This window comes from Euphorbia lathyris, chromosome 9 (assembly GCF_963576675.1).
Source record: "Euphorbia lathyris chromosome 9, ddEupLath1.1, whole genome shotgun sequence".
Lineage (NCBI taxonomy): Eukaryota > Viridiplantae > Streptophyta > Magnoliopsida > Malpighiales > Euphorbiaceae > Euphorbia > Euphorbia lathyris.
In genome coordinates, this window is record NC_088918.1 from 28,861,977 (window position 1) to 28,877,531 (window position 15,555).

The 15,555-nt window shown below is 34.9% G+C and overlaps 1 protein-coding gene across 2 annotated transcripts; it reads right to left on the bottom strand.

Annotated features, from left to right (window-relative positions):
• Positions 1 to 3,366: 3,366 nt before the first annotated feature.
• Positions 3,367 to 6,119, bottom strand: LOC136207105 (probable E3 ubiquitin-protein ligase BAH1-like 1). Of its 2 annotated transcripts, none has more exons than XM_065998384.1 (6): positions 5,960 to 6,119; positions 4,744 to 4,985; positions 4,384 to 4,641; positions 3,885 to 4,022; positions 3,747 to 3,805; positions 3,367 to 3,472 (listed from the first exon to the last, which is right to left on the bottom strand). In XM_065998384.1, exons 1-6 carry the CDS (start codon positions 6,117 to 6,119, stop codon positions 3,367 to 3,369), a joined length of 963 nt encoding a protein of 320 aa, XP_065854456.1. The 2 variants fall into 2 exon arrangements, with proteins under 2 accessions (XP_065854456.1, XP_065854454.1); XM_065998382.1 differs by having other exon boundaries at positions 4,744 to 4,996; positions 5,959 to 6,119.
• Between the last annotated feature and the right edge of the window lie 9,436 nt (positions 6,120 to 15,555).

A 15,555-nucleotide genomic window follows, 5' to 3' on the forward strand; every position in this document is an offset into this window, starting at 1 on the left:
AATAAAAAATTGTGATTTCTTTTTTTTTTTTTGAAAAAGAATCACTGAATTTTATTAATGAATAGTCATTACATCTTTTAACAAACAGGACTGAATAAACTCCGGTTCCTGTTGCCAAAAACTAGGTGTGACCGGAGACAAGGCTTCATTTGCTAACAAATGAGCAACTTGGTTATCAGACCTTTTGAAAAAAATAATAGACAGCAAGCACCACCTCCTCCGTATCCATTTCGATCACCACCCGAATTTCTTATTTTTTTTTTTTTAATCAATTTTGAAGTTACTTGTATATTGCAGATGCTATAATATAATATCTCCCAAACATTTGGGATGGCTACTTGATGTTCTCAAATCCACACTTTCCATCCTATTAATTTATTTAACCAATATATTCTTTTTTTTTTTTTTTTTTTTGAAGTACCGTAGAGATATCAAGAAAACAAAAAGAAAACAATAATCTTGAGATCTAAACGAGGAAAAGTAGCTGGTAAAGAATAAATAATTTAAAATTTAAATAGATTAGAAAGCAATCCTACAGGTAAAAATATTACAAACCTGGATTTGGAAAGAAAATGAAGGAGAACGTACGGTAAGTCTGATGTTGGTTGAGAATGAACATCGATTGAAAAATAGCAAAGAGAAAACCTAGCTTTGAATGTCGTAACACCACGGAGAGGATTCACAAGAAAAAAAAATTGATAAATATTTAGGCAATTGGTCACTTGGAAGATTGAAATTAACTTGGCTTTTGGATTTTGAAGGTGGCTATTAACTGCATGTGTCACTCAAGGAGAACTACATTGACTGCAGAAGATGTGGATAACTCTCTTAGCTTAAAAGAGTCAAGGTCAGTAGTTATTTTATTTTGGGTTGGGTGGGGGGTTGCTTTGTGGAGTATTTATTTATTCCTTTTCCTTGTTGCAGCCAGTGTAGGGCTTTGCCTTGGGAGATCCTCTGCAGTTCAAGAGAGCGGCGAGGCATAAGGATCTGCGGTTGAAGATATGTTGCCATTCTCACGTTTGGTATCTGCAAAATGCCATTAGTTTTTTTAACCAGTTTGATTGTCTTTGAATATATTATTCGTTCTCGCTTTAAAATTTATGTTGATATTATGCGTTCGTTTCAGCACTTGTAATAGCCTTTAATAATAAAAAGCCTGACTTTATAGTCTGATTTGTATTATTGCTAGTTGTTGTTATAGTGATAGTCTCGTACAAGTTAGTCATAGACAAACTATAAGATGTTTTTTTGGTATCAGGTCAGTGGGCATGTGGGTTTGGCAGCAAATTATGGTTCAGGATGCTGGGCTTCTTCAAAGGATCCTTTTGGGGCTCCGTTCATTGTTGGTTGTGGTGCTTCATCATAAATGTATGATTGGGTCTTACATGTTATTTTACTTGTTAAATAACATATATTATCTGGTTTCCAGTCTCCCAGTTCCATTGTACTAAAGGTCCATCTGATCTATTTTAATTTTATTATAAGGTAATAACAATTTGATACATGAGTTTGTACTAGTTTTGTGATGTGGTGCCAGGTTATAGAATGAAATGTTTTAATTGTTACATGTCTTTTTCTTCGTGATGGATTAATTGAGTTGTTTATCTATGCTTATAGCTTGTATTACTATTACCGACTTGATTTCACGGTTTGATATGATGGTTCATGTTAGCCGATCCCGAATCATTTCGGGACTAAGGCTTTGTTGTTGTTGTAAAGGAACTCTCTTCAATCCAAATTTAACTTTCTATTTCTGTAAAAAATAAAACATTTAAATAAGAAAAAAAAAATTTAGTTTACGACGGCTAATTTCGTCGGAATTATGTGAATTCCGTCGGTAAGCAACGGATTGGAAATAGTTCCGAAGCACAGTTACTGAACGCGTTTTATGGGTTTACGACTGACTTTTTAGTCGGTAACTTAGGGACTAAATCAAATTATTAGTCAGTAACCCCTTACCGACCAGCTAGTTACTGACCGAATGTATTCAGTCGGTAACTCATGAAATTTGGTCGTAAACGTCTTTAGGGACTGAATTGCGGCTGAATATTCAGTCCCTAACTGCTGATTTTCTTGTAGTGAATGGAGAACGGTAAACCGATGGAGACACAGGCAAGGCACGATGGCGACGGCACGGCAGTGACGGTGAGCGGTGATATTCTCCAGATGAGAAGGCGTGACTGACTATGAGAGGAGAGGGAGTGTTATTGAGGAGTTCTTATAACAAGAGCACCTGGTTTTCCGTTATTGAGATTTAAAGCCAAAAATTCAAAAAATACATCTCTGGCACTGCCACATCATCCTTTTGTAACGTGGTTACCGTTAACCTCAGAACTTCAGTAAATGCAATAGTTGTAATTGCGGGTATATATTGCTGTTACTATTTTAATTGTTTGACTCAATAGGGATTGAAAAAGACTCAGGTTAAAGAAGATGTTTGTAATCGAGTAACATGTTCGTATAAGTCATCAACTTAACGTCATCCTCACCTTCTTCCGACCTACCATCAGTAACATTGCTGGCCCTGGACCTAGGTTGGAGTATGGCAGGCTAGGGCCAGGTCTATTTCTAAAAAAATATATTATTAATCGTTATTCTACGTTATTTTTACCATTTTTTCCAGTTTATTATATTGTTTTGTTTGTAGAAAAACATAGATATCACTATATGGTTATTTATGAGAGCAAATTTAGTCTCTATATACAAAATAGTTATATAATTTTAAACCTGACATTTAGCGGATGGTACCATTTCAATCTCATCATTCCCTGGTTACCAGTCTACAATTGGCAGTACCGCATCGATTGGGAGACATAGAAAGCGATTGCGGATCACCTAGGGTCAACTCGTACCCGCCTCTCATTAATAAGTGATTTAAAAGAACTTGATGATCTGATTTAAATAAGTGACAACCTTTTAGAACCAGGGTCAATTGTGTTTGGGGAGAAGATAATTTGCCGAGTTCAACTTCACCAACAAGTGGTGTGATAAATTTGGAGCCCAATCGTAGCATAAACTGATTGTTATGTAGACACGTTAATTAAAAGGGGAGGAACAAGTGGATTTTGAGTCAATATACTTTTCTACTTTTATATTTAAACTTACTCCTACTCTCGTACCATGAAAAAATCACGGAATTGATATAAAACAATCTCAATGATGAATATATATTAATTTATTAGGTGTATATAAACCATTAAACACAATGTTAATAATAGTCTACTAGGATAAATGGTTGTATTTGAAATACAAAGACTACAATAATAATTACAAATACAACAGGCCACCCAAACACATACATGTCCTTATCACGGAAAATTTCTACAATAGAACGGACCAGCACTGATCCCTTCCACTGTCATTAATCTAGACACCCAAGAAAGCCCGACTTTGGGTTTCCCAGTGTTGTTTTGCCTGTCGAACCCTCTCAGCTCTTTCTGATTGCAGCCGCTTCTCCCAGTATTCATGGCATCTGTGATCACTTCAGAAATATTATAAATTGTACAACTGAAAACATTAAAAAGGGCAGTCCGGTGCACTACGCTTCCCCGTTTAAGCGAGGGTCTGGAGAGGGGTCCCACCACAAGGATGTATTGGGGCAAGCCTTCCCTTGTCAATTTTTTGGCAAAAGGCCGCTCCTAAAACTCAAACCGGTGACCTCAGTCATACGACAACAACTTTTACCGTTGCGCCAAGGCTCGCCCTCAAAGAAGAAGGAAAACATTAAATTAAATTAAATTAAATACCTTCGCCTCAGTAAAATATGAAGCTGATCCATGTGTACGGCTCCTTCAAAAACTCCAGCCTATATGAATCATAAAAAACAAAATAGTCACTGACTGAATAATGTAACAACTCAGCCCATGTAATGGCTTTATTATAACCTCTCGGCACAATGGGCATTTATGTTTAGGCTCAGCCGCCTTAAGTCCATCCACAATCGTCACTGAAGCAGCAGAACAAGCACACATGTAGCAGAATATATGGCCACATCTTAGACAAACTGGATCAAAAACCGTATCCTGTACCAAAAACAATCGAACTGAATCAAACCGAATTATCAAATGATTTAAATTAGACCTTGTTTGGTAAAAAGGGTAAAATTAGAGGTTTGAATCTAAACATTTTGATTAGTCAAACATGTTTGATCAATAGAGGTTTGAAATTTAGCTTATTACTCCGTTTTTTTAAGGACATTTTTACTTCTAATTACTACCATCTAACTCTCAATAAAGGTTTTACCATATCCATATTTATTATTTTACACAAACAACAATTAATAATCAGCTAAGTTTTATCAAACAAGTTTACACAATAGTCAAATAAAATAGCCAAAAAGTAACAGCTAATATCTATTTGCCAAATATCATCTAGCTAGCTTACCAAGCATATTGAACAAGTCAAATCAATATCAAGCTTGAGAGAATCAAAGAGCTCCCAAGAGAGTGAAGGCTTTTGTTCATCATCAAATATGAGTGAGCAGTCTTGGGATAATAAGGCAGATTGAGATTCCTTGACCTTTTCTTCACTTAAATTGATATGGAAAGCCATAAGTTCACGAAGCCAAGGGGACTGAAGAATCTCAATCTGAATGTTTTGTGCTTGAGACCTGAATTCCTGTCCTTGGAATGAGTAAACAACCTGATATAACCATAACCAAAATGTACACTCCTCTTTAGTAGCGTTTCTGTGTTTCGTGTCTGTTTCTTGTATTTTAATTATGGGGGGGTACGTATACCTTACCTTATGATACTTCTTTAGTATTTTTCGAACTGCAATAGCATTAATAAGTGCATAAGAAATTAGATCCTTGCCCTCTTGCATCAAATCATCATGATTTCCTGGGTCTTTGAACCACATGGTCAAGTATTTTCGGAAGCTGGAAGATCGATGCAACTGAAGTAATTTCTGTGCTCGCTTATTAAAGCTCCCAACTACTGCTGACATTTGGTTGTGAAGGGATGGGAAGAAGCTTTCATCACACACTACACATGAAATAATAATAATATTAAAACTTTAATTTAAACCTCAGTTCTATCCATCATTCCTCTGCATTTTACCTATAATGGTTTAAGATGACAAATTTACACACGACACGAAATCAACTTGTAATTATAGTGTTTGAGTTTAGCATAGTAAATAACAGTGTTTGAGTTTAGGATAGTAAATAACAGATCATTTTTTGCTCGATTCAAAATTGATAATAAAATTTTAGATTGAATTAGGGTTTACTAGCTAATTCGAAAATCAATGGGATAATTAAAATTATTATCATATCTATTATGTCACGTGTTTATATGTCAGCTTAACTTTTTTAGTTACAAAAGTTGTGGGAGTCATTGCTCTGGCAATTCTGACCCGGATGTGGTTAAGGTTAAAGGTCTCCTAAGTGTAATAAAATTAATAAAGATAATAAAATTATAATTATTAAATGCAAACACGACTTGTATCATATATATATTTTTGCATATGAGTTTTAAACATATCATAGGATATATTAACGCGACCCTTAGTTGGTCATGGTTAGCCTACTAATTCAAAAACGACATGAAATATTTACAAATATTACTATATTTATATCCTAATATAGTAAAATTACATGTGACCCGAAAACACAATATGAAATCATTAAACCAATTAGGTTGACACATAATTTTTTCTTTGAGTTGAATGATGGTCTCTTATTTGATACTAACTCGATAATTGATATGATACGAATATGACACTAACTCAATAATTATCACCCCTACAGCAACCCCTTTTCCTCTTCTTAGACTCGAAAAATATTTTGAACCGAATTCCCTGACTAGCAACCTATAAATTGTCGGATTTCTAACCTGATTTCAGATTTCACCTACTAATTACTAGATGGATTAGAACAATGTATACAAACATTATAATTTGAACAAACCAATAATCTAAATTGGAAATAGAAAGAATTAAGGAAAGAGTGTAATACTTGGACATTGAAGAGGAAAGCATTGACCATCATCTTGTTGCTGGGATTGAAAATATAACCTGCATTCATTCAAAGTCTTTTTAAGTTTCTTGAAACCAATAGCAGGCAATTCTGTTTTCTGCTCTTTCATATATTGTTGGTATTTCTTGCAGAATTTCATTATGATCCGATTCTAATCAACAAAAAGAATCTAACATGGAGAAATAGGAATATGAATATTATTTATTGACCTTCTTTCATGAATCATAACCGTCTGTGCATATGTCATTACGGATATAATTAATACTTAGTATAAAGTCAACTATACCCAACTTGTCTTAATTATTACATTAACTAAAGAGCATCCAGATCAATATTACCTGAGGTGGGTAAATGTATAAGCGAGGATTGTCCGAATGAGGCATGCAATAAAAGAAAGAAGGGTCAAAAGAGGGTTGGAGTCTGGCATCTCCGCTTGATGCTTAAATTAAGGTCTAAATTATATACAGCCGTCTCAACTTGTCAATTTTGGTATTTTGTCTTCTGAATTTATAGAACGATCTATTTATTCCCTCAACTATTTAAAAGTAGTATTATAACCCTTATTTTTATTATAACGGAGATAAAATGAAGTTCCAACATTAGTACAAGTGTTCATGGAAGTATTTGAACTAGATTGCATATATGTAGACAATTCAGAATGAGTTAAAGCTATATGCAATTCTTACAAAAGAACTTGTATACTATCTATACTAACATCATTTGCAGCTTGTTTTAGTGGCGCACAATCCTTTTTATTATGACCTTGGTGCTTGCAATGAGAACATGTCATGATTGTTTCTGTTATAATGAAAAAAGAGGGTTGCTAATACCACTTTTAAATAGTTGAAAGGGTAAATAGATCGTCCCCTATTATGACCTTGGTGCTTACAATGAGAACATGTCATGATTGCTTCCGTTATAATGAAAAGAGGCGGTTGCTAATACCACTTTTAAATAGTTGAAGATGCAAATAGATCGTCCCGTAAGTTCAGGTGGCAAAATGACAAAAAATGACAAGTTCAGGGACTGCGCATGATTTAGCCCTTAAATTAATAAAGCTTCTTTAAGGAGATGATATAATAGAGAAAATTAGAGAATGAGATACCTTGATTGCACGAGGTCATTTTTATTTATAGAGTTTGGCACATTTACAGACTTGCCCTAGTTGATATTATGAATATATGTAGGAGTGGGGTTGGGGTGTGTTGTCGGACATGACCATATAGATTTAATGTGTGTTAGCTGGGACATGCCATTGGTCAACATGACATAATTGGTTATCATTTTTGGTTTGGATGTGCCAATGTTTATTATTTTCTTATTATCAAATATCCCCCATTCCTAGTTGGCAAAATAAAACCGGTAGAAAACTATCGGTTTTGCCCTTAGTTATCAGAGCCCCATAATGAAAAATATGCTAAATTAGGACCCTTACGAGGAATAAATTCTCATAGGAACACCCAAATGGAGGTTTTTCCCCTTGTGTAATTATTGTTGCGTTCTTGATGCGATTATTCCTACGTTCTTGGTGTAATTGTTGCTACGTTCTTGCTACGTTTTTGTTGTGATTCAATGGCAAAGGTCAGAAAAATGTCTCCTTGCAAATTTATGGTTTAGTTTAGGGTTTTGGTGTGATTTAAGGTTATTGGTTTAGGATTTAGGGTGCGATTAGGATTTATTAGTTTAGGGTTTAATTTTTCTAGTGATTTAAGGCCTTATTAGAGTTTTAGTTACGTTTATTAGCATGTGTATGCATTAGAAATAAGTTTTGGGATGTATTTGTGCGGCTGTATATGTGTGCATTGGAAATAAGTTTTAGAAATCCTTTTATTTGTGTATAAAGATGTTTTCGTAGTTAGGAGAACCCTTCCGCAGTGGAAGTAACTGCAGAGGAAATTCATATGAGTCATTTGAATTTCCTCCGTAGTTGTTTCCACTACGGAAGGGTTCTCCTGACTGCGAAAACAATTTAGTGGAGGATTACCTACGCGATGCGAAAGGATTGCAGAAACTATGAAGACATTTGTCTCTGTAGTTTGGTGATCTGTTTTGTAGTTTTAGAAATCCTTTTATTTGTGTATGAAGATGTTTTCATAATTAGGAGAACCCTTCCGCAGTGGAAGTAACTGCAGGGGAAATTCATACCAGTCAATTGAATTTCCTCCGCAATTGCTTCCACAACGGAAGGGTTTTCCTGACTGCAAAAACAATTTAGTGAAGGATCACCTACGCGCTGCAAAGGGATTGCAAAAACTATGAAGACATTTGTCTCCGTAGTTTGATGATATGTTTTGCAATTTCTGCAACTGTAAAAAAAATTAAGCTTAATTGATTTCGCAGTGCAAAGGATTTTATTAACTGCGAAGTAGTTTTGTTTTCTTGTTTCTTTTACACTAATTATTTTTTCCTGTTTAATAATGTGAAGGATTCTAAGAAGAAGAAAAAAGTACATCTTGATGATAGTATCAAAAGCATAATTCAAGTGTCCCTTCAGTTTGAATACAAAGACATCAATCATGGTGAGGGATGACATTGAGGTAATAAAGAAAGTTTAGAGTAAATTATCAAAAAAAAGTAAATGGAATTGTTTAAGCTGGCTTCTTTTGGCATTTTGTGGATATAGAAGTGTGCACATTATCTACTCACATATGTCATGGTGTAATAAGTAGAGAGATTACTCCACCAAACTCAAAACATAGAGAGATGTGGTTCAACATCAAATGGGTTAAACTCAAATTTGGAGATTGGAAGTTCGGACTGATCACTAGGTTGAGATTTGGCAATACGAAGACAATTTTACAAAGGATGAGTCTATTATAGAAGAAGAATGGATTGAGAGACATGTACTTTGGAGGAAGTCGGAGTTTAACGAACAAACAAATATATGAAGCCTTCGACAACGCAAATTGGCACGACAAATAAGACGGAGATTCAGTATTCATGGCGATGTTGTATGTTATACATAAGATCTTCTACACTACCGATCCATCTCATTCGATGGATAACAATACCATCGATTCACTGACTTTCCTAAGCTTTTTTATGAGTTTCTATGGGGATTAATTGCTTAATATGAGACTTATACAACCATGTAAATGACTATAACTGGTTCGTTCAGAAATGAAAAGTTTGAGAAATTCAGTCAAAGGAAAATTTATAGCATCGTGCCAACTGGGTCCAACTGGATATATAGACTCAACATAAGATAATTTAACTACTTTGTTAGTGTAGTAACGATCTATCCATTGATATGCATTACTTAGTCGATGCTCACACACAACTTTGGAACATGTTTACATGGAAACTGTGAAAGTTGACATTTCTTACACGTGCATGTTTTTGCATTTAAGTCGATAATTCCCTCATTGTTGAATCATAGATCTGAAATGTGTGACTGTTTATTCCATAAAATATACAAGTGACGGCTTTGTCTACATGACTTATCATCTTTTTTTCAGCCCAGTGCGACAAATGTGATTATCATGCTCCTATTAATTGTTGTCTCTCGTAAAATCATCTTTAAAGAGTAGCTCTTATGTAGTCTAGCAAAATTGTGATAGGTAAATGCCTTCCTATAAACATTATTGTGTTCCATGATTCTGTTATGTTTGTGGTCATCATGTTACACAGATGAGTATGAAAGTATGCACGTGATAATTTCTTGATGATGGCTTGCTCTAAATACTCTTCGGTGGGGCCATGTAGTTGTCTCAATCTCGAAAATGCCTCGTTATAATAAAAAATTATATAAGCTTTAGCAGCTCGCCAATACACCCCATCTTTCTAATTTTCGCAATTTAGCCTTCACATTCATTTCAGATGTTGACAACAACATCCATGTATCGCATTTGGAAACACCAAATTCGCCGTATAATCAATTCTCTTATATCTATCTGATATTATGGCAAAATTCTCAACAGCGTCGATACATTATTTTAACTTTGTCATAAACCAGGTCCATGTGCTTTTGTTCGGTCCAACCCCAAAAGCAAAAGGATAAATTTGATTATTACCATCTTTGCCAACTACAATGTACAATTGGCTGTGATATTTACCTTTCGAAAAAGCTCCGTCAACACAAATAACAGAATATGTTCCTTAAACGCTTTAAGTGAAGGACCCATAGCCAAGAAGAAGAACTTGAAGTGATCATCATCATTAGTTTCAATATGGGTCACCTTACCTGTATTGCATTTTTTTTATATCTCGCAATAGTCCGGTAACAACAAATATGACTCTTTCGATGAACCCCTGACATCTTTTAAAGCCCAACATATTGCTCTCTAAACTTGCATGTAAGACGTGTTGATTTTATACACTTTCTCAAAATCTTTAACGATGTCATTTGGTCGATACACTTTATCCTCGAGCTCAAACTTATCCACAAGTAGTATGCTGATAACTCATTTCCCCGCTTGTCTGTGATGTGATAATATTTGATCTTTGGCACATGTGTGTTGGTCCATATCATCCATTCTTCGAAGCCTGAACATATCATAATTCTATATGGAAATACCTATAGCCCTCCATTTACATGTCTCATCATACTTATATCTAACTTCAAACAAGGACTTGTTAGATTTGTACACTCTCCACACGAACCTATTCTTAACTACATTTTTGAAGTGCATCTTGTAATTCTCGTTTGTTTGAGAATATATGGGTAAATTACATATGTGGTGTACAACCTTTACCCAAAATCACACTTTGGTGTATAACCAAAATTTTATCACACTAAACCGTACAAACGTCAGGTGACCTCCCACTAAAGTGTACAACCGTTTTTTATGACCGGTCAACATTGGTCAACCATGACACATCATCAATTTGACCACTTTAAAAAGTAAAAAATTTACACTCTATTATGAAATTACTAAAATATCCACATCCCCTTCCTTGAACTCATCCCTCACACTCTTTTCCTTCCTCTCTCTAAATCATCTCTCCCTCTAACTCATCTCTCTCATATTTGTCTGTTAGTTCCTTTCTCTCTTTAAATCTTCTCTTCCTCACTTCTCTCTTCCTCATCTCTCTCACAGTTGAGTATGAAATTATGAAAATAGATGGAAGTATAAATTAAAAGAGGTGGTCTGGATGTTTAACCCTGTTATATTCCTCAAGCCAGCACTCCTCATCGCATGCAGCTAACCATTTCTCAACCTTTTCAAGTATTTCCTTCCTGCTAAAAGCTTCTTCCTTAACATTACCAATTTGAAGTTCAATCTGCTCAAGTATAGTGGCTGGGTCCACATTTCCTTCAAAATTATGGACAAAAATAAGTATTAAAAAATCAAAGGTGATAATACCAGACTCAATGGCTTCTATAGCATAGTCGATTGTAGTATCTGCTTCTGGAACCATATGCGTCTTTCTACAGATCTCTTCCAGCTATGTCCCCTTCTTCATAACAAGATCCTTTCATCTTGCTTTATTTCAACTCTTCCAACCGATAGACTTTTACCTCAACCTACAAGTTGAGTTCTCATAATACATTATATCCATGAACAACGAAATCACAAACCAATAGACCATAAAAGAAATTTAGAAATGATTGCTACTTAGAGAAGAAAGAGTAGGAGTAGCAGTAAGGACGATTTGGAAAAATTAGAGAGAGGGGAAGGGAAAGATAGAGAGATTAAAAGCTTTTAGAGAGAGAGAAATAGAGTGAGTTCTATTTTTTTCAATTTGGAAGGGATGAGCGTATTTTGGTAATTCCATATTAGGGGTGTGAATTTTTTACTTTTAAAGTGGTCAAAATGCTGATGTGTCAATGTTGACTTACGTTGACCGGTAATTTTTGCCTGTTGTACACTTTAGTGGGAGGTCACTAGAACGTTGCACAGTTTAGTGTGACAAAATTTTGGTTGTACACCAAAATGTGATTATGGGTAAATATTGTACACCACGTATGTAATTTACCCGAGAATATATCATGCACCTTTAAGACGACCACCCCTTTTGATGCACTAGATTCAATAGGAACCATAGGTGCATCATGGACCTCGGCCAGGCATCCAAATGGACCAGCCCTCCTTCTTCTTTCTTCATCATTTGTCTTATAGATACTTAATAAGACATGGTCAACTCATGCATTTGTTTCGGAAACACCTAATGACGAGGTTGTTTCTACCGAGTAGGTTGTTCTTCATCATCATTATCATAGTCATCATTGGGGTTATAAGGACCCCGAATATCTTTTTCATAAATTGTTTCTTTGGGATAAAAAAAGGATTCGAGCTTATATCGTCTATATCAGGATTGGACACGAGGTTGAAATCTATGACCTTTTATTTACCTAGGCAATGAGTGTCAACTTCAATGGTGGGATGACAGCTTGATTGAAAATTCTCCTTCTTTATAACTCGTGGTAGTTATGCATCGTTTTTTCGCGGTTCAAAAGTAATATATAGTGGGATCACATCGTTTGGATTCATTCGGCAATAGTTTATGAAGCACTCAACATCACTGGAATCAACAATAGGAACTATTATTTCAAAAAAATTGTTAGGAACGTAGGTTGTTTGCATGGTCATACATAGGTCAAATGATGTTAAATCAACACGTGCAGAAGTGTAGACTCTCTCTTGTAAAATCTCAGAGTTGATTTTTGTTAAAAGTCGAAGCAATTTCGATTCACCACCCACGTATGTCATGACTTTTTCCTCTGTTTTCCGTTGGTCGTTCCACGTGATCACACACAAAACATGGTCGACTGACACACTGCTATTATTGAGAAACAAACACATTGTCAAAACAGTATTTAAGAAAAAAAAAGTCAAAAGAAATTTGCTTCGCAATTCAAACAACCGCAGAACATGACAAAAAAAACAGCGAAAAAAAATGTGTTTCATAAGTACTCCCTCTGAACCCTGTTCTCATAAACCTTGTAACTAACTGCATATCGCAGTTTACGATCCTGCAAAGCAAAATCATAAATTGCGAACCAATCGGGTTGGATAAACCCTCCAAATTTCAGTCTTCAAGGTTAGCATTAACTTAAAATACACAGAATTAACCTATATAAATGAATTTATGTATGTGAAATCAATAAAATATTTACATGAAGAGATTGAATCTAGGATTGATGTATGAAATTGAAATTGGATTGCAAAGGATAAGAAGGGTAAGTGAAGCACAATTATTCACGCAATAAAGGGATAATATACATACTAAGAGCATTTCGAGAAAGTTAACCTTAAAAGTGTCTAGTTTAATAAGTATTGCAATGGATTTAAATATATAAATAAACATTTCAATTGTACCAATTCTATAATTTACCCTAATTATTATTTTATTGAGAATTAAGAGAAATGGCGTCGTTTTTCATTGTGAAACCTAACATTAATATTCTCCTTATACTGAAATTTTCTAGGGGTTGTAAACTATGATATTTTAGGAGATTTTAATGCAGGATGAAGAAGCTATTCCACCCATTGACTCTCTACGGCCCTCTGTCAGTCTGCCCCTAACAACAACCATAATAATTATAATAATAATAATAACACCAAAATAAACACATCATTCAGAGAAATAGTAAAAATATTCACTTTTAATGCCTTAGAGCAACTCTAGTGGTTGGAGGGTTGCACACCCTCCAACCACTCCACCTCACCAATTTCTAACAACCCTCTCAACAAAATAACTCCAAAAAAAAAATCCTCTCTAGTAGTTAGTCACAATCACGGATCCCACACGTCATACAATATTTAATTTTCATTACTTTTAATCAATTAACCTATTTTATAATAATAATAAAATTCATTAATGAATTAATATTAATTAAATAAAAATCTACCAATATTTAATATTAATCGAATAAATTTATATAATTTGAATAATTTATTTAATTGGATTTAAAAATTAATAGGTAAATATAATTTATTTTCTCCAAATTTTAATCGATTTTAGTAATTAACAAAAGTGCATTACATTAAGGAAACATACATTTGAAAAAAAACGAACAAGGTAAATGCATTAAATTAAAAAGAAAACATGATTGAAAGAGTAAAATTTTCCGACGTTCAAGTAGTAATGTCGGTGATTCCGAAACGTTCCCAAATGTACTCAACTAGATCCAATTTTAGTTGACCGTGCATGTTTCTATCGCGGATTTGTAAATCCCTTGCGAGATAAGCAGCAAAATCCGGAACAGGCCCATGTTGAATGTCATCAGAAACTACGGGCTGAGAAAATTCCTTAGTTGGAAAGTTTCTTAAGTAAGTGTGCCTCTCATTTTCAACAATCATGTTATGTAATATTACACAAGCATCCATAATGTCGTGGAGTTTTTTTTATGCCAAGTATGTGCTGGTCCACGTACTATTGCAAATCGGGCTTGAAGTACCCCTAGGGATGGCAACGGGTAGGGTACCCACGGGTAGTGCCAATCTCAAACCCTTACCTGTCCTTACCCGTTTATTGTTTAATTACCCGTACCCGTCCCATTACCCTAACGGGTATATTTTTTGCATCTCATACCCTTCCCATTTAATTCGCGGGTACTCTTACCCGTTAAAAATCAATAAATAAAATAAAAAATATTACAAATTTAACAAAGTATAAATTTAATAAATCATTTATTTAAAAATTAAACAAATTGAACCTGAATCAATAAGAATAAGTAGCTTAGTGGTATCACTCAATGGTTGAAAAACAAAAAGTTGAGGTTTAAAACCTCAAATATTACATCTAAAAAACAATAATTTTTTTAATATATAAAAAAATTATGATGGGTACCGGGTATCGGGTACCCTTGGGGGTATTCCCATACCCGTCCCATTACCCTAACGGGTAACTATTTTGATCCCATACCCTTCCCATACCCTTTTATACAGGGTACGGGTAGTTCCATTAGGGTCGGATAGTGCCGGGTACCCGCGGGTACACTACCCGTTGCCATTCCTAAGTACCCCGAATGCTCGTTCAACATCTTTCCGTGCGCTCGCATGCCTTTGTTTGTAACATATTCGTTTTGGGTCATTAGCATGTGGAAAGCTTTTCACAAAAGCAGACTATTCGGGATAGATACCAATAGATGATTGTCGTTTCTCTCTATCCACTTTTAACTCATCCCAATCTAAGCTATTAGGTATATTGGCAGTGTTTTTAGCTTTAGCAGCTTTTTTGCTGCCTTCTGACCAATTGGACGTTGTTCGACTGCTTCGTGTGTTCCACCCTCAGTTGCCTCTTGAGCTGAGCCTGAAGAAGTGTAGGCACCTGAAGCAGAATTTTTTGTTCTTTTTGAAGAACCTTGTGCTTTGTTTTTATCTGAAAAATCATGCCACTTAGGCTGTCTTTTGAGGATTTCCCAACAATGCATATAAGTAAATTTTTTATTACATCTTTGAGTAAATAGCTCATTAGCCTTACTAATTACTTGTGCTTCATCGTGACCGCTTGGGTGGCTCTCCCTAATGGTAGTGTATGCTCCATGAAAACCAGATACATCCTTACTAATTTTGTACCAATGACTGTTTGGTTACCTTCATTCTTCCACTGATTATAGTAACTTGCAATTTTCTTCCAATAATCCATCCTCGTTTGATCTGTGCCCACAATTGGATCTGTGGTTATTA